We start from the raw sequence: 25,000 nt of genomic DNA on the forward strand, positions 1-25,000 counted from the left end.
GTGCAGATGTTTGCTACGCCATGTGCAGCTTTATAAGGAGACTACTACTACAACTATGATCAAGTTGAAGTATAATTCATTCCCATTTGGTATTAAAAAATCACACCCTGTGTGAAGGAAGCGGTGCCTTTGGGGCGGGGCTTAACTCATTTCAGTTCGTCCCTATTGGTGGTCTGAGTCCACTTACCAAATTTTTACTTGGTAGCATGCTGCAAACTGGAATGGTGGCTGTTTAAAGGCCAGCCAATGGGCACACAGAGGGGGCGGGGCTTAAGTAATTACAGTTCGTCCCTATTGGTGGTTTTAGTCCATGTGCAAAATTTGTACTCCGTAGCATGATGCGAACTTGAGTTATGGCTGTTTAAAGGCCAGCCAATGAGAAGACAGAGGGGGCGGGGCTTCAGCAATTCATGCTCGTCCCTATTGGTGGTCTAAGTCCACATACCAAATTTGGACTTGGTGGCATGCTGCAAACTGGAGTTATAGCTGTTTAAAATCCCGTGCTCATCCCGTGCTCATGCGGGCGGACGGACATAACATACGCTGGGGGTCCCTGGACAGAGGGGGCGGGGCTTCAGCAATTCATGCTCGTCCCTATTGGTGGTCTAAGTCCACATATTGAATTTGGACTTGGTGGCATGCTGGAAACTGGAGTTATAGCTGTTTAAAATCCCGTGCTCATACGCTGGGGGTCCCTGGACCCCTCTTTGATAACCAGTGGCACGTGTGGCCAATGAGAGGAGAGATGACATAGGCAATCTCCAAGTCTGTGTGTGTGTGTGTGTGTGTGTGTGTGTGTGTGTGTGTGTGTGTGCGTGTGTTTGTATGTGTTGCTTCTTTGCCGTGCTCATCCCGTGCTCATCCGGACGGACGGACGGACGGACGGACGGACGGACATACGGACAAAGTCAAGCTTAGAGCGGTTGGAACCGCTAAAAAGGTCTTAAAAGTCCTTAAAATTACACTTTATAAATGTGCATATACCCTGTATACACTTATACTGTATGTTGGTTTATTTTACTGTTGAGTGAGAAAACAATGTTGCACATTAAGCTAATCATGTGGGGACCCCGACCCCCAGTTTGGGAACCACTAGACTAGATGAGGAATCGTTTTTTGAGGATGAATCTAGACTAAATCAAAATAATAGTAATCATCATCATGATCATTCACAGAAAATTTTGTTTGGCACCTGACTTTCTGTTTTGTTTTTACATACACATTTCGGCCATTTGAAAATAGCCGATCTACAAGCTCAAAATGTGTCGCGATGCCACGCATTGTGAGCTTGTAGATCTGCTATTTTCAAAAGATTTGTATACATTTTATACATTTGAAAACTTGTGAAATGGGACATTCGGCATAATGATTGCTTTCTACTTTTGTAGAGACGGCGGGCCGTCTCCCCATTCGTGTCGCCATTGGCTTAAAGGAGTGAAGGACAGCCAGGACAGCCAATGACACTTAGGTGTCACTTAGGTGTCGGACTATGTCTCAGCCTGTTTGTAGAGCAGCAGCTTTGCAGCTGCTAAAAAGCTTCTCTTCTCTAGGGAACAGGGTCCCTGGCACAATTTTTTTTTTTAAAGATAGGGGTCCGTGGGGGTCCTTGACATGAAAAGGTTTGAGAACCACTGCTTTAGGGAACACATGTGACTGTCATTGACCACAACACAATCATATAGATTCTATATAACTGAGTAATATCCTCCCTTAACCCTGCAAGGCCCAGTGTGATCGCACGATCACATGTATTTTTTTATAAAGAAATGAGTTTAAATCATTTTTCTTTTCTGTTATTATTATTTTTTTCACCTCTAAATCCTCATTGGGTCCTATTGTTTAGTCTTACAATGCCTTTGGCCAGGATATTTGCATATAAATACCCCCCACAGAGCCAGGAATCATCACAACTTGAAAAGAATCTGGGCCTTGCAGGGTTAAAGACTCTAAATGATCAACATCATCATCATGTCTAACTGCATTGTTCCACAGTTACATTGACCTTCCCAGGTAACATCTTCCGAGGGACAGTATTATCACCAGTGCTAATGTATGGAAAGAGTGTATCAGTGATAGTGTGTGAAGGTGTGTATGTGTGTGTTAGTATCAGGATCAGAGAATGACAGCTTTCCTTCATTCCAGTCCAGCTGGACTCTGATCCTCTGAATATTCTGCTTCAATGAGAGAACAGTGTCTGACCCTGATGGGGAGTGTGCTGCGTATTCAGCTTCATCTAACCATATTAATAAGTGTTGACCCCCTATAGGCACGAAAGCAGGAGGGCTTGTGCAGCCTAGGGTCCTCCTGACCCACAGTTTTGAGAAACGCTGCTTTGAGCCACCCGGAGGGCTAACACTGCAACGCTCTCAAACGATAAACTGTGAGTGGCCCTGAGGAGCTTTACCTCCTCTTCTCTCTCTCCTTCCCTCTCTTTTTCTCCCTCAATTCCTCCCTCCTTCATCCCATCCCACGTTCAGCCCATCCCTCCTCTTTGTCATCAAAGGCCAGCAGGAGCTGATCCGTGTGTTACAGTATGGACAGATCAGTGAGGCGAGCAGCAGAGGACAAAGAGGGAGAGAGAGAGAGAGAGAGAGAGAGAGAGAAAGCCTTGGGGTCTAAATACACCTCCATCCATCGTCTATGTCCTCTACCTCTGAGTGCACAGAGATTGATGAGCTGAGCCAATGGGATGAGAGAGAGCAGAGAGGTAGAGCTGATTGGTGATTTATTTAAGGAAGCTTTCCGAAAATGCCATCCATCCTTGCTGTCAATTGAATGCGTGATGGATTGAAGCGGGTGTGCGTGTGTGTGTGTGTGTGTGTGTGTGTGTGTGTGTGTGTGTGTGTGTGTGTGTGTGTGTGTGTGTGTGTGTGTGTGTGTGTGTGTGTGTGTGTGTGTGCGTGCGTGCGTGCGTGCGTGCGTGCGTGCGTGCGTGCGTGCGTGTCTAGGACAGAGATAATCAAATGCGTGTAAATAAGTTATAATAAGTCAAAATAACATTATGCATATCGTCTCTGTCCAAAACTTTTCACGATTCAAATTACTACACCAGCGGTCTGGGCCACACCTCTCTTTTTTTCTGTAAATATATATTTTGCTGCTATTGGTGTTGTCACTGATATGTAATGTATTGTACGTTTTGATGAATTGAGTACAATGGACCACAACAGTGCTTTAGCATAGCTTTTTTGACTATACTGCTGCACTGCCATAACCCTAAGTACAGTACAAGGGATTAAGTCATTTAATCAGTCAATCAATCAATCAATCAATCAATCAATCAAGTTAATAAGAAATGGCATCCATCATTAGAATCAATGAAGTTAGAAGTTAGAAAGTGTGTGTGCGAAAAATGTTTTACTAGAAAAAGTGCTCCTCGAACACATCACATCACATCACATCACAGGACACATCACATCACATCACATCACATCACATCACATCACATCTACAAATCGCAAAATTTGGCACAGATGACCTTCATATGACCCTACTTGATAATCAACCTCTGGCCACGCGGAATTCCTAAGATTTCAAGATGGCCACCACCAGTTTTCAAAATGGCTGCAACTGGGCCAATGTGTTGGACTATATCGCTTTATATATACCACTGCTGGGGCTTATTTTAATATAAGAGAATATGTTCTGGAGGTATTCCTACAAAGTAAGATAAAAAATAACATTAGGTTCCAATATGGCGGCATATTTTCCAATATGGCTGCCGATAAATTGCAGAAATGTGCATCTGCTTATGGTTTATCCACACGAGCTTGTAGTACATGTATTTGTATTAATTACCATACACAGAATCCATTTATGGAACATTTGAAAGTGATTTATTAGCTTGGTAAAGCTTAGTGCTTACTTTTTGTTTTGTTATTAAGTAATTATAAACACATTCTCATTTACAATGGTGGCTGGGCAAGTGACAGGCCAGTGTACTAGCAACTGCAACCACAGAGGGGTGTGCAGATAAGTCCAAACTTAAAGCATTTGCAGTGGCCAGAACATGCTTTTTTACATCCACATCGTGTCAGCTCCTGGCATGATTTGGCCACTGCTGGCCACTGCTCCAGTGTGGAAGCCATGTTCTGTCCTTCTGGTGCCATCCCCAGTGGATTGGACTTGGCAAAACAGGACTGCACAAGAGTGACTGGCCCCATACATGTCCTGCTTGGAATGCAGCTCTCTTGCAGTGCTCCTTCAGAGCAGCTCTTGTTGGTGGAATGCAGTCATATGATCGCTGCTTTCTGGCAAACAAGTCCAGTCGTGCCTCATTCACTTCCTTGTAGGAACTACTTCTATCGTACATGAGTACTACGAACTCCTCAATGACTTGCATGTCTTCATCAGTTACTGCAACAGGTGTTGGTGAAGACAGGGAATATTTTCTCAAACACGTTCCATGTCTGCCATGCTGACCTTTTCCCCTTCCCATGGAAGGACGAAACTGTATCGCATTCGCTGAATGCATGAAAGAAGGAAAGACCTGATGACTTTGATCCAATAGCTGATGCAATTTCATGGATTTGGATCCATCTGTGGTCCTTCCCGCTTCCAAAGGCAATCCACAGCTTTTTCAAGTCAAGTCTTTGAACTATTGAAACTGCTATGACAACAACGTCAGTATCTGAACTGCGGATGATGGCATCTGACGCACCATGATTTGCAGGGGTGCATTACGTTAGTCCGACAGCGCATTCCGCCGACAGCGCAGCGCTCCGACGTTTCCAATACTAAACCCGAACCAAACCCGCACCCTAACCCTAACCGCACGCGGATGCCACATAGTCGGAGAAAAGGTCTGTCGGATTAACGCATGCCTCCCGATTTGCAGCATGGGCTGCATGAAGGAACATCCTTGTGTCAGCTTCCTTGTGTGTGCAGCCCTGTAAGTCAGACATATCATGGTCATCTAAGTTGCAGAGTACTGCATTTCCCATTGTGACAATAGTGCAAGTTTCATTCTGTGTGTCCATGGAAGCAATTTTATGTGCCAGCAACTCAAAGAGTTCTGTTTTATTGAGATCATTCCTGAGGAAACTGGCCCAGTTAGTAGGTGTCTTGGTTCCATCACCTACTCTGCGCCGCACTCCAGTGCCTCGTTTCTGCCTCGTTTGGGATTTCAAGCCGTCTTCCCTGTAGACATCAAACACTATGTGAAGTTGTTTGTGACCTTGTGCATATTTGTGCAATTTTGGCAAGACTTCATTCATTGCATAGGACTCAAATGTTGAACCACTAGAGGGACGTAGGCAATTTACAAAAGCAGCACCATCAATTATAATGTCATCAGCAGGAGGTTCTCCGTCAGGTACACTGGTCACCTGTTTTTCAAGCAAAGGTAGAAGTTGGGACTTCTGCCCTTGGTGCATTTGTCCAGCTCGAGTCAGAGCAGGTGGAGAACTCAGATTTTCATGCTGGAAGAACTCTTCAAGGTCACACTGTCAATTCAGACATGAAATAAAAAGGCGTGAGAAGAGATTGCAGTCATCTTTCAGTGTTTGCAATTTTCCTTTGTCTTTCGAAAAAGTAGGTTTGGATTTTCAACTGAACAGGGGCACTTAGTTTTTTCTAATTGGGTCATAAAACATGCTTGGGTTTTTGAGTTGCTGTTTGAATTCTGTAAACTGTTTCTTTCCAAGTGTTTCAAGAGATTTCAAAGACTTGCTCACATTGCTGTCTACTATTTTGTGGGTGTCTAGCACAAGTAAATCAGTTGAATCCTCCTCAAAAGGGTTTCCCATTTCAATAATTACTTTCTTCAGGCTACTGACTTTCTCTTTGAAATCTGTATCCATGCACTTAGAATCTTCGTGGTGTTTTTTAGATGACTTTGTTTCAAAAGCCTGATTTTCAAATTCCTGAATAAGGCGACATACTTCTGGTCCAGCCACAGACCATCTTCGAAGGGCAGCTTCATCTTCCAAAAGGCCAATAGCTCCACCATCTCCTTTCACGTGAGCATTGTTTTGTTCATGTGCTTGGTCTATAGCAATTGATGAAAATGCGCAAGCTGTTTTATGCACAGTGAATTTGCCCTGTGAAAACTGGGCATATGTGTTACTGTCTAGGGTCTCCATGTCTCTCAAATGAACTGGAAGCCATCGGGCATAGTGAACGTGATCCAGGGCAAAAAAGAAAGGAAGGAGTTCATGCAAGACATCTTTGTAAAGTTCGAAGTCAGACTTGCGGTATGACCTGATGAAAAGGAGAACAAGAAGCTCTAGTCGAAGCACAAGATTCCAAAAGTGGAATTGTGGAGTTTCTGACTCATGCCTTGAGATCCATTCTTCGAAACTCTCAACATCTGTATCCTCCGCCTCTTGCAGATATTTGCCATAGGCTGTCTTACACAACTGGTAAAGACTGCATGCTGTGACCTGGTGTGCTACGCGAGTCTTTTTCATATGTGAGGCAGAAATAAATGAATATGCTGTTCCTGCAGGCGCTACCTCTGCTTCTGTTAGCGCTATGGTCCACCCACTGTCTTTGAGGACATCACATAGCATCTTTAGGGCACACATTTTCAAATGTAGTCCTCCAAACATTATGACCACATCTCCATACAGGTCAGGCCATTTCCACTGTACCTGTTGCGCGATGGCAAAAAGTGGCTGATCAGCTGCTATCACTGGAACCTGACCTGGGTTCAGAAAAGCTGTGGTTGTCTTCGCCAAATCCATCGCGTGTTTGATCATAGCAACAAAATGTGCCGATTCTGGGAACAGAGGCATCATTGCAGACAAGCTTATTTCAAAATGTGGATGTCTTTCCTTGGAAGCATGATGTGCAGGCCACGATAGTGAAACTGCCTCTTGTATCTCCATTGACAAACAGACCTTTTCGAGCCATTCATACTCTAGACAAAGTTTTTTTGGAAGCATAAGCTGACTGTGTCCTACACTCTCTGATGATACTGGGACTGGATTGCTTTGTCTAAATGAGGCAGGAGGCACATTTGTGTAGTAATCAGGGAGGGATGGCACCTTCTTTGATTTTGTCCCTGATTTCTGGATATGTGGCAACATTATTACCTTCTGCTGTCAGCACCTGGGTGCTGAAAAAATGATACACCTGTTCCATGGAAAGATGACTTTGAAGTTGGTGAAGTAGGATTGTGGTCCAAGTTGTCAACAGCACAGGTTGTGAACAGTCCCTTTCTAAGCAGGGTGGACAAACCACTCCTTCTTCAGCTCTACTGACAACTGCTGTACCCAGATCCTTTGTAATTTCTATGACCCTGTCATAGCTTATACTTAGGCCATACTGGTGCAGGATATCAATCAAATGACGCTTTCTTGTTTTGGCATATACCAGAAGGCCAATGTATATAGGAAATGGTAGTTCTCTGGATTTGGAATGATATGAAGCTTGGCTTTTGTGACAGTTGAACTGCAAGAGTTGTGATAGAGCCATGTCAGCTTGTGTGACATCATGCAGACTCTAGTTGATATTCAATATGTCCACCATTCTGCAGCACGCTAACAAATTCCAGCAAACTGGATGGCACCGCTTCTTTTTGAGATTCCTCTGTAAGATCTCCAGTAAATTCACATTTGTGCTCAAGCATTTGTTTCCTCATTATCATAGCAGTTTTCACATGAGTCAGTGCATCAAAGGCGGTGGCAAGAGCAGCTCCAACATTTTGCTTGTCGGCAAACCAGATTTCTTTCCCCTTGTTGTATGGCTCAAGCTCTGGTATGCGTGCAACAATTTGCTTTCTCAGTCTTGTACGATGGACAGAAGAAGCATCAACATTCATTTGCTTAAGACGATTAGTGTAGAAGTTATACAAGTCCCGCAATCTGAAATAGCAAGATCCTTCTGCTTTCATATGTTTTTCCCTGATGAATAATTCAAGCTCAGCAAAAGCATAAGCATATGCTTCTTGCTTAAGTTTTACTTCATTGGAGTCTGTATTTTGTGAGCTAAGCCAAGCTCTCTCTATGTTGTACACTCATGTTAAACATATAGCATGATACTTGTATGTTTGGGAAACTACATCTCCAGCACTGAGCTTTACCAGAAGGTTGTCGTCCAGTGCGTGCTAAGTGGGGCTTAGCACGCACGCACGCGCGCACAACACACACACACACACACACACACACACACACACACACACACACACACACACACACACACACACACACACACACACACACACACACACACACACACACACACACACACACACACACACACACACACACACACACACACACACACACACACAGAGGCCTGAAGGTCTCCTCATTCATAAAGACAATATCAGTCAGATTGGGCTCCCAAGAGAAGAGTGCACATAAGCTACCAATAAAGCATGATTAATGACAAAAAAAAAATCGATGTGCAACAATGTGCAAACACAGCATCAAGATGTGTGAGCTGTTGTGACAGGAGAAGGATGTGTAATGTAATACTGTACATGTGTATTTCTGCACTGTCTGCACTGATTGATCTCGATATATAGAAACATGTAATACAAACAGAGCAACTACCGTTATATACATTGTGAAAACTTTGCTGCTATTCGTCCCAAAGGTTTATACAAATGAACCCTAACCCTAACCCATTGATAAATGTATGCCATTTGTTTCAAATGTTTTTCCTAAGCTAACTTTTCCTATATGGATGTTAACTTCTTTTTTTTTTTTACAGCAAATACAATTTGTATGGCTTTGTAAGATTCAATAAGTTGCAATGTAACACAGCTCTGTTTACGCATTTCTCTATTCCCATTTAATTGTACCTATGTTTTATTTTTCATAGTTTTATTTCACTTTTGCTTTGGCAATATAAACATGTGTTCTCATGCCAGTAAAGCCCCTTTGAATTGAATTGATTTGAATTGAGAGAGAGAGAGAGAGAGAGAGAGAACCCTTTGATCAAGCTGATTGTCAGAGAACTGTAAATGACTGAATCAGCTGAAAATGATTTTGATCAGGCTGTATATCAAAGAACAGTAAATGATTGAATCAGAGAGAAAGAGAGAGCAGCACATAAATAGCACATTATGAACCTCAGTTCAGACATTGAGGCTTGAGGACTTGACTGAACAGAGGAGCTGTTATAAATACTACAAAACTTCCTATTCAGAAGCTATTAGTTTCTTCTAAGCCGTTGTTGGATATCCTACTCAAGATAAGTCAAGTAAGTAAGGTGAATTGTCTTTTCCTTTGGTCATTTAAGTGATTGTTTTCTTTAAGATACAGTACTTTTACTTGTAACTTGTTTTTGCTAATTTTACTATAAAGTAAAAAAAAACTGAGTAGGCTACTTCCACTGAAACCAACTGATAAGTATCTGTCCACATATGCAACATTGATTAGCTTGTTTAGTCTGCCTCCAATTTTTGGTTTATATACTTCATTCCAATTGTTCTATGTTTATGGGGATGAATACCAGCAAGATATTAATGCTTAATGCTGAATGATTGTGGTATGTAATTTAAAATGTTGCTATTAATTAAGTAACAACCATCAATAACAACAACTGCAATATTATCTAAAGTTGGGTTTTAGTTCGACCTACTTCAGATTTTTTTTAAAGTGACACTTGTATTAAACACGTTAAATGTGGTGTCCCTATTTTGGGTATGTCATTGTGGAGAGGGACATTTCAAACATTTTCATAACATTTAAAAAATGTTCAAATATATTTAGATTAACAAGCTCACAAGCGTCGGAATGTGAAACGTTGATTGGCTATTTCCGCTATTCACCGTACACTAAAGTATATACAGGACTTAAGTGGTTAAAGGGAGAATGTCTCATTTTAGAATGAAACCTCACATGTGTTTTTCTTGTGATGTCTGCAGGTTAAGTGAGACGTAAAGGACAGCGACAACCACTAGACTTTGAAGCAGGTGACAGAGGAGTGTTTCACTATGGGAGAGCCCTGCACCAACCCTGCCCTCCCTCCAATGGAAGTCAAATATGGGGAGCTCATTGTCCTGGGGTATGATGAAACATTCATTTATTAATATTAATTGAATAGGCTCTTTGCAACGCAAACATATTGGAAATAAAAAATAAAACAAAAACATAATACAAAATAAATAAGAAAAGAATAACATCCTAATGAAGCCATCGAGATTGTCATTTCGTAAGTTGTCGGCTTCAAATGAATTACAAGTTAACACGCACACACACGCGCACGCACGCACGCGCGCACACACACACACAGAGTACAGTTTCCAATACTAAACCCGAACCAAACCCGCACCCTAACCCTAACCGCACGCGGATGCCACATAGTCGGAGAAAAGGTCTGTCGGATTAACGCATGCCTCCCCACACACACACACACACACACACACACACACACACACACACACACACACACACACACACACACACACACACACACACACACACACACACACACACACACACACACACACACACACACACACACACACACACACACACAAAGCAAGTTCATTGAAGAAATGTAGTAATTATGTTTTCCATTGACGGTGTTGGTTTTACAAGCATTGCTGTCAGGCAGAAATCATCCTTGTTTACAGCATTTTTTTTTAAATGAATGCCCTGTTGTCGTACAAAAGTAGAGACAATAGCTGATCTACAAGCTCACAAGGTGTCGCAATGTGATGCATTGTGAGCTTGTTGATCGGCTGTATGTTTTTGCAAAATGTTTGAAAGGGAAAATGAGCTTGTGACTAAATAATAAGTATAGGTCGTTTTTCACATTTACTGAAAAATAACTGTTTTGGAGTTGGACATATCAGGTGCCACCCGACGGTGACAATATTGTAGTTTGAATAGGAATTGTGTAGTGTAGAACAGGGGTTGGGACACTGACGGTGGGATCACAAAATTATTTGGGTCTTAAAAAAAAGAAAGAAAAATCAACAGAATGGATGAGATTTAATACATTACAAATTCACACCAAACGTGCAAATTTATGTGCATAAACTACCTCCAGGGTTAGATGGGGTCGCGAGTCAATGGCCACATTATTTTGGGGTCGCGGGCTGAAAAGTTTGGGAACCCATGGTGTAGAGACATTTAGTTCAAGGGCAAGAGGCAGGGATCTGAATGAACTTGTTTGGTTTACCAGCCACCATGGTGGGTAAAATAACAGTGAACTATGCTTGTGTTTACTGCCAGCTCTGGTGTGCAAAAAAAAGATCTCCTTGAATTTACATACAAGAAATGGCATCTCTGTTGTCACTTCGTGATTCTGCCTAAAGCTTGTAGATCAGGTATTATTTTAATGGAGAGATTTGGTGTGGAGGGAAATACTACTGGACCTAATATAGAGCCCTGGGGGACCCCAGTTAACTAGTGGTTAAAAGTGTGCAGAATCATATCAAAGAAGAAGTGTTGTCAGTGAAAATAAAATAAGGGGGATTTGTGGAACTGTTGGCAGACATAGCCGCACAGGCCAAACACAAAGGATCATCATTTATGACTCTTTTATTTCTCCATGTTGAGAGTGTAATGTAATACAAGTAAAATACAGAATGTTACACAAAGGATACACTTGTGAGTAAAGCATTTCTATAAAAATAATAGAAAAATATTACTGCACTGTCCACTCGTTACTTATGGTTCTAAAGATCTGAACAGAAAAGAAGCTTGTTGCAAGCTTGCTTTATTAACCACAGTGTTCCCACCACTGTTTCATCTTCTCTTCACAGGTACAATGGCCTCCTGTCCAAAGGGGACGAGGCTAGGACGAAAAGCCCCTTCGCTTTGTACCAGAGACCCAAGGCCAACGGTGTGAAACCAAGCACTGTACACATGGGCTGTCCACAGGTACAATCAGATGTGGGACTTAAGTACAATAACAATACAACAGTGTATTAATAATATAATATTAAATACATTGAAAATAGCAGATCTATAAGCACACAACGTGTCGTGGTGTGACACCTTTAAAGCTTGTAGATCTACTATTTTCACTTTTATTTACTTAAATGTACTTTATGCCTTTGAATACTGAAATTGTTATGCATTTTTAAAGCATTTAGTACTTTTAAAAGCATGTAATCCAGTACTTCAATGTACACATTTGACAGAGCAATATTAATAATAGCATATTTGACCTGGAGTATCTATGCTTTGACTCAAGTACTGAGGTAGAATGCTTTATCCAGAACTGGAGGTTTCTAACAGTGAACTTCTCTGTGTTCCATAGGCTATCAGCATGGACCAGTACAGCATATCCATCAAGTTCAACCAAGTCACCACGGTCGTGATGGAATACGCTCCTGACAGATCTACGGACATTTTGTTTGTAGGATCCATAATACATACATTGACATTATGTTTTGCCAATGGGCCCCCAAATAATTGCCAAAACACTAACATTGTATTGATAATATAACCAATAAATATACCAATACATTTGACTATACTACGTTAGTTATTCTGATAGTTATAGAAGGTTTGTTCAATAAGAGGGGTCTCCCTGACTTTCCTTAGTTTTCCTTAATTCTTTAGTAAACAGAAACAAAACCTTTACACCAAAGAATAAGCAGACAAAATCTAAGCTGACGAATGGTCTTTGTGGGGTTCTCTCTCCTGATTGGGGGATAAGGTGGGTTAAGTGTCTTGCTTGGAATCAAACCTGGGACCTTCTGTTTCCCAGGCAGCCTCTCTAGCCATTCAGCTATCACCACCCATAATGAGTAACTGTAATGACATGCTTAAAATAGGAACACTAGGGTGAAAGCGGTTAATACAGTGTACTGTATGTAAACAAGCTGTGAGTAATGTGAAACCCCTTGTGTGTTTGTCTATAACAGATTGGGCGTTCCACAGAGAGTCCCATTGACTTTGTGGTGACGGACACAGTGCCCATGTCGGTTGAGAACACCATCTCGCTCTTCGCCTGCCGCATCATCTGCCAGAGGAGCCCGCCCTACGCCGCATTCATCTACGCCGCCGGCTTTGACTCCTCGAAGAACATCGTCCTCGGTGTAGGTTATGAAATGAAATGTCTTTTGAATACATGACTATTATGTATAGTTTATATTATATTTATAATTTTGTGGTATTGCTGCTTTTACTTAAGTAAACAATCTATACTTTGTATAACAACTAAACTGCCTTCCTCTCCCTGCAGGAGAAGGCAGTTAAATGGGAGACAGCTAAAGATGGACAGATGGACGGACTGACCACCAACGGCGTGCTGGTGATGCACCCGCTCCATGGCTTCACTCAGGACTCCAAGCCTGGCCTGTGGAGGGAGATCTCGGTGTGCGGCGACACCTACACCCTCCGGGAGACTCAGCAACGGCAGGGGAAGAAGGTGAGGACTATAGTACTATACAGGGCCGCAGGAAGGGGGGTGCGAACGGTGCGGCCGCAAAAAAACGAAAAAAAATAAAATTATTATTATTATTTTTTTTTTCTTTTCTTAAGTGAACAGAATCACGTTTATTAAGAATTATTAAAAGAAATAACCGCAAATAACCACCAAAAACTCGGAAATATCCGCCCAAAACCACAAAAAAATCGCACCAGGCCCCGCATTTCTCCCAGACGGCTCTGGTACTATATAGTACTAGATTTTCAAATCCAGCCCTATATTGCGCTGACCAGTGCAATGGTCACTGAGTTATGGCCATTTGAAGTGTTAAACACTGCTGTAGTGCCCCATATGTGTGCAACTTTGGTTTTTCGGTGTGACTATTTTCATGGCAGGCCCCTGAACAGCCTTTCAGCCAAGTTTGGTACGGATCGGTGTAACGGTGCGCCTGGCAGGTCCGGATGTTACGTCTATGACTGCGGTCCACGGTCCAACCAACCGCTAGGCAATTTCAATATAAGATATATACATATGTTCACACCAATCAGTGTACACACAGCTGTGTGTACACTGATTGTGATTATTACATCTTCTGTATGTATATTAGATATTTGCATGTTGGTTTAATTTAAACCCTATACTTAATTTACCGGGATCCCCCAGGGGTATATACGTGGTCGCTTCCATTTTCCCCTCTACACCAAATCCTTTGGCCTATATTCCTCGAATGTTCGCCTATTATGACATGCCCAGCATGGGGGTGCTAAGGTTCATGTGGTTGATATCAGCTAGGCCTAACCATCAATACTTGCGTTGTTACCCATGTACCTATGTTGTGTTTTGCCATTTTAGTTGTATTGTATTTCTCTGCTATCCCCTCCCCCAAACACATTTGCACAAGAACTCAAAGGACCACAACATAGAAATACGCTCTCAGCTTCTTTTGTTTTGTTTTATCCTTTTGACAAATTGTGTACACATCTACTGTATGTTCATCATGTATATGAATTCTTGTCAACAAATCCCATCTTTTCATATTTCCGTCCAGGTGCACAATGAGTCTCAGGAACTGGTGGACGGCTCGCTGATCTACCTGTGTGGTGTGACCCTCATGTGGCGCACGGCCGAGGGCCTGGCGCGCATGCCCACCATGAAACACCTGGAGGTCCTGTGCCAGGAGCCTTCCGCCGGGTGCTCGGTGGGCTTCAACTGCATACAAGAAACACAGGCGCTGGACGCGAAGCAGCCCTGGGCCTACCTCCAGTGTGGTCATGTCCACGACAGAGAGGCTGAGGTGAAAGTTAGGCCTGTGGCAATTATTACATAATTACAAATTATTTGAGATAATCGCAATTGTTTAGCGTAATTGTAATTGTAATTATTTTCCATTGATCCATATGAATTCATCTATTGAAACATTTTGAAGATATGATATCTAAAGGCTCACAAGGTGTCATATCACGACATGTTATGAGCTTGTAGTTAAAATATTTTCCCAGATTTTCCCAGTATTTCTTGTATGCAATTAAGAAATACAGTACATAGTTCATTATTCATCTTGACTATTGGTACCGGTCATTGTCAGGCATTTCTTTCTATATTTTAGTTATAGGCTTTGTAAGTTATTTGTCATATCTGCCTTGTGCAACTTTTGTTTACAAAGCCAAAAAAGTTATTTTCTTTGTGTTTAAATGTTCTCGCAATTATTTGAACGACTACTAATCATCAGCTATAATGTCATGTTGGTGACAACCCTCTAGGTGGAAGCGGAGGGCCAGGAGCGCGAGTGTCCCATGTGCCGGGTACGGGGCCCCTACGTGCCTCTGCAGCTGGGCTGCGAGAGGAGATTTTACCTGGACGCCGCACCCCTCACCCACGCGTTCGTCCCCTGTGGCCATGTGTGTTCAGAGAAGACCGCCACCTTCTGGAGTCAGATGACACTGCCTCATGAGACAGGCAGCTTTCACGCTGACTGTCCCTTCTGTGTCCAGCAGCTGACAGGAGACACCGGCTACATCAGACTCATTTTTCCGGAATAGGCCAATAGAACAACTTTATAAACACAAGGCCCCACAGTTAGGTATACATTGGGCCATGGACCCCAGAGTTACTGACATGTAAGGGCCCATTTGGTTCTTAACTGTCAAGAACTTAGCTGGGGACCCCCTGGGAGCCACTCAAGGACCACTGGGGGTCCCAGGATCTCACTATGAAGCTTATTTTTGAGTGGTGCCGAAGGCAACCACTCCTATACGTGGCTTTGTCTGTTTGTCCGTATGTATGTATGTATGTATGTCTGTATGTCCGTGTGTCCACCAAGCTAACATTGGTCAAGCATCACGTGACACGTGACAATATGTTGAAAGGGTGTGCTTTGATTGGCTAGCGAGACGCATAATGAAATAGAGCCCTATAAATAGGTGTGTCACTTTGAAACATTGTTTACATGTTTCAAAGTGACATCAGTGCCATCAGCCAAGCTAACATTGGACATGTTAGCTTGGCTGATTGAACATGCAAGGCACCACTCACTTCACACAGGGTGTGATTTTTTGCGGCGCTAGCCGCTCTAGCGGATCCTGCTCTATACCTGACTTTGTCCGTGTTCACCGTCAACGCTCTGATTGGTCAGACCCGTCAACGCTCTGATTGGTCAGACCCGTCAACACTCTGATTGGTCAGACCCGTCAACAAAGTGATTGGTCAAGCTTAACGTGACACATGGCTATAAACATATTATAAACACATATCGATGACAAAATGTATCAAAGGCGCCGCTACCTTCACACAGGGTGTGATTTTTTTATTTTCTTTGTGGTAACATCTTTTTTTAAGCTTTTTGATTTTCATAACTTACCTTCAAAGAATTAGAGCAATGTGTTCTATACTTTTTCTCTAAACAAATCCGTTGACTTTCTTCAACAGTTAAGTTACGTTTTGGAATGAAACAAAATTGTTGTGACTGTAAACATATAGGATTTATGTTTGTGTGATAATGTTTGTCTTTTTTTCTTTTCCAAATAAAATAAAAAGCTTATCGAAGATATGAATGACTTCTTCTGTTGCCCTTAACCCTTCCATTGTGTTAGGGTCATTTCTGATCCGTTTTCAAGTTTAAATTTAAAATGTCTTTATTGGAACAAGGCTTCATGATATCCCCAGAAACAGCTATTACAATGCAACAAAATTCATTACCACCATGTTAGTTAATTCTGATGGTGTCTATAAAAAAAGTGACACCTGTGGTGTTATGGGTCAAATATGAGCCGGCAGAGAAGTGTGGCTCAATTCCCCCCAAATTGTCAATATTCAATGTTCAATGTTTACATGTTTGAGAGTGAGATAAACTTGTCCTCAATTTGCATTTTAGTAAAATAAAGTTTGGGTTTATGTAAAAATAAATGACCTTTTACCTACCATTTTTATAATTGAAAACAAGCTATATTGAAAGATGAAACCCTAACCCTAACCCAAAATAATATTTGAAAAAGTTTAAGGCCCACCGTTCCGCAGCTGATAATTCACACACAGACAAGTGCACACCGTTTCCGTATCCGCTCTAGAGTGTAGACTTAGACCGGATCAGCAGCCTGCAAAGCAACTCGATCCCAACCAGTCTACCATTATATCAATGGACCAAAAACAACACAGGATCAAATAAACACACTCAAGCCCAGAGTACCACCAAGGCTCGTGAAAAAAAGTAATAACTTACTTTTGGAAAAAAGTAAAAGTGATATTATTACTCAAAACGTGAAAGTAATTAGTTACTTTACTAGTTACTGGAAAAAAAGTAATAATATTACTTTAAGTTACATAATACTTTAGTTACTTTCCAACACTGATCGTCAGGTAAATGGCCCATTTACCTGTGATGAGTCAGACATTGAAAGAGCATAATTAACAAAAGGACAGCTAATGAGCCCCCCACAGACACCAGCTGTGCACTTATTTCCTAGACTGTGACGTGACGTTCTCGCCAGGGGCCTGAAAAACTAATTTGGGTAATAAATAATTTGGGTAAATCTCATGAGGCCCCCTGACTGTTGAGGCCCCAGGTGGTCGCCTAACCTTGCCCACAGGAAAAACCACCCCTGGTTCCTGGCCCGAGTTATAGGAGACGGAAGTCCCCCAAAATATGGCAGTCCATAAAGGGATGTTTCACTTTAAAACACTTCTGGGGTCATTTTCACGTCTACTCTAACTTTTGTGAGTTTGATTCAATATTTAGTTACTTACATATTTAGATATATGCATGTGCATACATCCACACAAAGACTAGTAGTTTAAATAAGAATAAACACTGATAGTTTTATAATCAATGCCTAAATATTAAGTAAAACATATTAGAACTAGAAAAAGTGCTCCTCGGAGCACAAGTCTCTGCCAGGTCAGGTAGGTTATTGTGGCCCCCTGGTGGCGCTATAATAGGCCTTTCACAGCAATCAGACACTGCATTCATGATTTGAGGCATTTTGTTCCAAAAAAATGTTTTGTTAAATTAGACCTGCTGGTGGCGCTGTAACAGGCCAATGTGAAAAGGTTGCCATTTGTTCCTTGGCCTACTGGGAATGTGCATGCGCAATTTCATGAAAATCGCACACTGCGTTCATGATTTGAGGCATTTTGTTCAAAACGGACCTATCCTGCAAACTTTGGAAGCCAATTAGGATGGAATATGAAATATCGGACACATCCGTCTTGATGACATGACTATAGAGATACTGCGTACCGATTTGCGTGATTTTTGGACAGAATCTGAAGGAGTAAAAGCAAAAAATGTGTTTTCCAAATGTCGGCCTCCTGGTGTCGCTCTAAAAGGCAGATGTGAAAAATGCAGGGGAAAGGTTTTTCCTTGGCCTCTAGTGATTGTGCGTGCAAAGTTTCACGCAGATCGGTGCAGTTATAGGTAAAACATAAATCGGCCTGTTCTAGCGCCACCATGAGGCTGATTTGAAAGTTTTAAAGTGGCATTTCTTCCTCGGCCTAATGGGAATGTGCGTGCACAATTTCACGGAAATCGCATGCTGCGTTGATGATTTCATTTCATTTTGTTCAAAATGAACCAATCCTGCAAAGTTTGGAAGGCAATCTTAGCCAATCAAGATGTGATATGGAAAATGGGACAGATCCGTGTTGATCACATGACTATAGAGATACTGTGTACCGATGTGTGTGATGTTTGGATAAAATCTGTACGAGTAATATCAGAAAATGTGTTTTGCACAAATCAGCCTCCTGGTGGCGCTATAACAGGCCCATGTAAAAGTTTTGGGGCAGAGGTTCTGAATTGGCATCCAGGGAGTGTGCGTGCACAGTTTCGCAGCGACCGGGCCAACGGTGCCGGAGATTAGCTGTTCACAGACAGATGGACACACGGACGGACGGACAGGGGGTAAAACATACTCTCTCGCCATGCCTTCGGCCTGGTGGAGACAATAAGGGTTACATAGGGTACATAGGGTGCAAACATAAGTAACAGAGGACCTCTCTCTGATACAATGACAATGTTTGTACTATCTATCAAAAGGATAAAACAAAAAAAGCGTATTTCCATTGTGGTGCTCTGAGTGCAAATGTGTGTGTAACATGTTTTCTCATGCCAATAAAGCCCTTTGAATTGAATTGAATTGAAAAGTGTAAACTGAGTGCCATGTGTTTGACAGGGGGGGGACAGTTAAGGAGCGGGTAGCGGAGAGATAAAGAAAGATATAATCCATAATAAGTACATTCATACAATTTGAACAAGTGTGTGTGTGTGTGTGTGTGTGTGTGTGTGTGTGTGTGTGTGTGTGTGTGTGTGTGTGTGTGTGTGTGTGTGTGTGTGTGTGTGTGTGTGTGTGTGTGTGAGTGCGTGCATGCATATGTGCGTGCGTGCGTGTGTGCATGTGTTTGTTTGTTTGTGTGTGCGTGCAACACACCCACATACAACTGAATGTTTGAATGTGTGGGCAGTGAGGAAAGACCAAGAGATGCTGAGCTGCAGTGTGTGATGAAGTGATCGAGAAAGGCAACAGGAGAAATACAATTACAGGACGGTGCGTCACTCTTTCACTTGACGGCCCATCGCTCTCCTGCTGTTACTCAACACGTACAGGTCAGGGGGTAAACACAGGCTGACTGCTGGGAAACAGCACAGCAAGCACTTTATCCCCCTGAGGGTGAGGAGCAGCCAACGCAGGCCAACCTTTCTATCAGAAAGTCTAGAGGAGAACGTAAACAAACAAACATACACACTTCAGCACCTGCAGGATTGACACAGTTGGGCGATGCTCCAACAACGCAAAGAAGTAGCTGCACAACGACAGCTCATAAATGGCTGGTTTTAAACAACATCGTATTCTCTCTTCGTGTCTCGGTTGCCCACTCAAACTCTCAATGACATCTTTTTATTATTTGTCATGTTCAGTAAACACATATAAAGTGCAGGTGGTGTTCTCACCATTCTTTGCAAAGCAGTCGAAGAATTATGTTCTCCAGAGGGCTGAAGAGACTTTCGGCAAAAGAAAAGGACTATTCTTTGCAGCGTGCTAGTGACCACTGTGCCACTGTGACCAGAGCCTTATGAATAGGCAATCTGCTAGGGCTAATGTATAAAGATATGAGGATGGTCTTTATAACTCTTTATTGAGGCTTAGCCTTAGCCTGATTATCAGACTGAAGCTCAGAGAGTGGGCGGGGTCTATGGTATGGAACCAGGCTAGCTTAGCCTCCCTGTTAGAGGAGGAGTAATAGCCTCTGAACTCCCTTTTCTATTCAGGGCTCTTTTAATCATCTGATGGGTTTGGAGCGCTCAGTGAAAGAGAAAGAAAAGTAGGGGCGGAAAAATCATTGCAGATGAAAGGGACACCAAATGACCCTCCTCTGCCCCTGTAGAAAAGATATATGTTGAGACCTTATCTAAGAATCATTGAGCCCATTCGTTATCTTCTGTGGACTTTCAAAGCACCAGCATGGTGTAAGGTAAGAAAAAGTGTGTTTTTCTATCTATTCATCCTATTTCAATTGCCCATACAGTTAGACAGCTTAATTGTGCATCCGTACTCAGACTGGATCCATGAGGGTCAAAAACACACACATTCACAGCGAACAGCTCCTACATCTGCTGGTGATTCTTTCTTTACTTTTATTCTTTTTTTCTTTTCTTTTCTTTTTCCAAATCCTCCTTATCACTATCAAGACTTTCATAGATTTATTTCATCGAGTCTGACATTTGCGTGTCGGTCTCAATCTCCCTTTAGTCACTGGAAATCACTGCAAAGACCGTACTTCTCTGTACATTTCCAAATACAACATATAAAGTGCTAACTCTGTATAGCCACGGATGTTAACTCGACATTCGGAATCTGTGTACACTGTATCCGTATTGTTCAACAAATACTGTATGTGTTTTAATCCCGTCTGTGTCAGACTTTCCCTGTATCCCTCAATGGGGGTAGTGGCGGGGCGCATCAGGTGAAAGCCGGTATTACACTTGCTGTAAACGAGGAAATAAAATGGCAAATATGGACTAATACATCACATAGGTTCCGAATGACGAGTTAACATCCGTGGCTGCAGGGTCAGCACTTTAGGCATTTGTACATGTACGTACGTCAGACTCGATAAAATACATCTATGATAGTCTTGATCCACATCAACATCATCCTCATCATCAGCACTGTTAATAAGCTCCATCCTGCATCCTCATCATCCTCATTTTTATCGTGATCACCATCACCATCACCATCATCACCTTGCCAACAGGCGCCCACTGTCAGCTGTACATCAATCTGGGAGGGGTGGATGGGCCAGTCGTCAGTCACCAGGTAAGGGTCGTAGATCACACCGTCCACATAAAGCATCACCACTGGAAACTCCACGTTGATGATGTGGTAATGCCACTCCTTATCACAGATCTGACAGAGTGAGAGAGAGAGAGAGAGAGAGAGAGAGAGAGAGAGAGAGAGAGAGAGAGAGAGAGAGAGAGAGAGAAAGGGGTGGGGGATTACACACGGATGTAAACAAAGTTTGTTCATGACCATCATGTATACTGTAGCGGCCCGGTGCGGATTGTTGGGATATTGCACCCTGGGCGTTGCCAGCCAATGAGAGTGACTGTGGGGTGGGACTTCCGGGGGAAGTGATGGTGCTGCTGTTGTTGTTGTTGTGGGTCTTACGCTACAAGTGATACCTGTTGTTATACTGAGCTCCATGCTTGTACGCTTGAATAATAAAGACAGAGCCTCAAACCGTGATTCACTTCTCTGCCTCCATTCCCTGGGATCGTTACAATGCAGTGAGGAGCTTGATTGCCTGGATACCAGATGGAGAGATTAAGTTTAGATGGTAAAACGTGCAACCTCACTTTCAAAGTAAAGACAACAATGCGCAGCAGGGAGACATTCAGTCTTCCCTTTCAGTCTCAGCTCAGTCTATTCTTGCCACTGCCTTTGTTGTTGTGCCCACAGGAGGCAGCCTCAGGCACTAGTCAGTGGAAGTTGGTGTTCCATTCCACGCACAGTCATAGTTGCTCCGACAGAGATACTGGGGTCAGATATAAAATCCTCCGAGACAGCCACAACCTCAGAGTTAGACCCTACCCACTCCAAGGTAACTTCAGCCTAGCAGCACAGATCGTTTGTCTGGCCAGTCTGACCACACACACCGAAGCCAGGGGAGCTATATAGTTTCCTCTTAAAGTCTAGGAAGCTAGGATCCGAGCCACATGCCAGGGGGACCTTACATCTTTTTTGGTCCAAGAACAGAGAAGACCAAGCAAGCTTTCTCACATACTGGTCATCACTGTTCAACATATTTAACAGATGGGAGAGCCTCGGAGCAACACACACATACACACACGGGCACACACTCACGCACACACACACAGGAGTACCTTGCAGACAAGTAAAACATATTGTATGTTGTAGTCTCCACTCTGTTTCTGCCCCAGGGGTTCAACCAGGCAAGTGTGGAAGACCCAACTGTTCTGTCAACCTTCCTCCCTCTCCTCTCTCATCCTCTGGTTTCTCGTTCTCTTTAACTCCTTCACCCTTTCTCATTTGAACTACATTTAAATGCATTGGTCTGTGACTCAGACAGCAGCATGCTGAACAAACTGCTGTGAAACTGGTTTAGCTTGTGTTACAATAGCCTACATTACGCTTGACCAGCCACAACCATTATTCTCCTCTCTCTCTCTCTCTCTCTCTCTCTCTCTCTCTCTCTCTCTCTCTCTCTCTCTCTCTCTCTCTCCTTTTAAACTAAGCTTAGCAGTCCCATGTCTAGCTACTAAGATGGCTTGGGGCCTGTCTCTCGGCTGTCTCCTGAAACCTGGGCTTGCCTTGAACCTTGAACTCTGTCTAATGACTGCTGCTCCAGTGCTGCACTGCTACAGCAGATGGGAGCTCTAATCCATCCAATTCATTTCCTCTGCTATTGAGGTGTTAGATACACATTCTGACGTATTGGTAATCACACCACGCAGCTGCTAGACACATAATAAAGAATGTTAATCTTCTGAGAGCTCTTCTTGATATACGTAGTATAGGACATGGCCTTGTTTGGGAGTTTGACTGGTATTGGCAAGCTGGCCATGGATTCCATACGGGATGTCAATACACACACAGGAGTATGTACAGAGAGGTATACACAACAAGACACATACTGTATGCATAGACTTAAGGGGCTTCAAGTGTTTTCCCCCTAGGCAAACAGTGTCCTATATGAGGAGATGGCAGCAGAGACAGTAGGTCATGAGTTATTATGCAGTCTGTCAGCCGGCCTGCATGCTGTGGTACGTTTGCAGTGGCAAACAGTCTGTGTTAGGTACGGCAGCTTCTGTTTATTCATGTTGATGTAACAATACTGAGATATTTCGAGCACAACTCTAACCTTCCCTGGACAAGTGTTCAGGTGTATGGGGGCTAAGGAAAAAGGTGCACACAGCCATGGTCGTGAACTAGTCTGACTACACAACTGCAGCCTGCGGCCTGCTTGCACGTCTCCTGCCTCCATTACCACCGCCCACGCATTGTGGCGTGAGTCATTAACACACTGGCTGGTAAGCAGCTTAATGTCAGAGTGTTTGTGTTGGAGCGCCTCAGTGCGGCTGCAGAGTTCATGTGCAACCTCTTCCAGAGAGAGACAGAGACACTACAAACTCTGCTGGAGAAAAAAAAAACACTGCTGGGCATTGACTTTCATATGGACATTGATCTACACACTGCAGGTATATCTGCTACACACACAACATCAAACTACACACTACAGGTATGATGCAGCGTTTGCATTCCAGCCTGCATGCCAGCGTAGTTCCCATATGGTTTCAAGGTGGGCTAAACCATATGGACCCCATGTCAGCAATGTCAGCGGCATCCACTTCAGTCCTAACTGCGATGCCCATGCAGGCTATAAGTAGCTTCTACCTGGCCCTTAGGTGGGCCCCAACTAGCCATGTTTATGTGGGACCAAGGCGGGTCCTAACTGGGTTTGCCCATGCAGCCTTTAACTGGGTTCTACCTGGGCCCTAGGTCTACCCTAACCAACCAGAGTGCAGTGCCCATCGCTCCAATTGTTGTGACGCCAGGGCTCTCAATACTGCACATTGGTGGAGGAGGAGGGGCCGCAGGGCGACCGCACACATCGCTGAACCAATGGTAGCCCACGGATGTTTCCTCTGGGGATTTACAATCTGCCCCTCTATGCCACATATCATCCGCACTACAGGGTCTTCACTGACCCAGCCACGGCCCCACTGGCCCTCATGACGCTACGCCACTTATATGAGCTGCCAAGTGGCCGCGGGCGCTACGTGGGCGTGGCCGCGGGCTAGACGCGAGCCCCCGCGTAGCGGGGGCGAGCTTCTAGTTAACACACTGGCTGGGTTCCATGCTGCAGGGCAGACAGTCATAGCTCCCTCTAGGGGGTGGAGCATGAGAGGACATGGAGGAACAACAAGAAAAGTCAAAACGTTGTATGGTTGGACCATCTATGACAGTGGTTCTCAAACTTTTTCATGTCAAGGACCCCCTAAATGACACTTATTAGCTCGCGGACCCCCATTTGAAAAGTCAAGCCAGGGACTCCCCATAAGAGAAGGTTTTTACGGCTCTCAAGCAGTGATTCTCAACCATTTTAATTTCAAGGACCCCCAGTTTGACATGCATTAGGCTACGGACCCCCATTTAATGGCATTTATACCTCTGGGACCCCAATTCACATTGTAAAACCAATGTTAATTTAACTCTGAGAGTGTACAAATGGAACCAAATGTACCCGTTAGGGTCCATTTGGTTCCATTTGTACACTCTCAGAGTTACAGACCCATAAGGGTCCATTTGGTTCCTGTCCATCATTTAGCTGGGGACCTGGAACCCCCTCAAGTACCCCTGGGGGTCCCCGTACCCCACTTTGACAACCAATGATCTATGAAATGCTGAAGGGCAATTACAGATGCACGAAGCGGCAACCCTCGTAATTTAGCTTTATTATAGATTAATCCTGTAACTTAATCAGTCAGTGAATTTCATGTTATCCCCGCAGAGAGCAGGCTGACTAGAATCACTCACTCAGTTCACTCTGTTCACTCACTCACCCACTCACCCACCCACTCACTCACTCACTCACTCATTCACTCACCCGCTCGCTAGTTCGTATAGTTAGTCCAACCGGCCGACCAATGCTGTAACTTCATCAGTCACTCAATGACTCAGAGACATTTGCGTTTATAGGGCTT

The 25,000-nt window shown here is 43.4% G+C and overlaps 1 protein-coding gene and 1 long non-coding RNA gene across 2 annotated transcripts in view; one reads left to right on the forward strand and one right to left on the reverse strand.

Annotated features, from left to right (window-relative positions):
• Window positions 1–25,000, reverse strand: part of LOC311049824 — a 156,679-nt gene that overhangs the window by 87,390 nt on the left and 44,289 nt on the right. The window lies entirely within an intron of this gene.
• On the forward strand, window positions 9,890–15,323 carry LOC311050031 (E3 ubiquitin-protein ligase pellino homolog 1-like; the record flags this gene model as incomplete). Its single annotated transcript, XM_084063998.1, has 7 exons — window positions 9,890–9,960; window positions 11,669–11,786; window positions 12,169–12,222; window positions 12,779–12,952; window positions 13,099–13,284; window positions 14,333–14,578; window positions 15,045–15,323. The coding sequence occupies 7 exons, from the start codon at window positions 9,890–9,892 to the stop codon at window positions 15,321–15,323; spliced, it is 1,128 nt and encodes a 375-aa protein (XP_083920124.1).

Source organism: Gymnoscopelus microlampas (assembly GCF_963454915.1).
Source record: "Gymnoscopelus microlampas genome assembly, chromosome: 8".
In the NCBI taxonomy this organism is placed as follows: domain Eukaryota; kingdom Metazoa; phylum Chordata; class Actinopteri; order Myctophiformes; family Myctophidae; genus Gymnoscopelus; species Gymnoscopelus microlampas.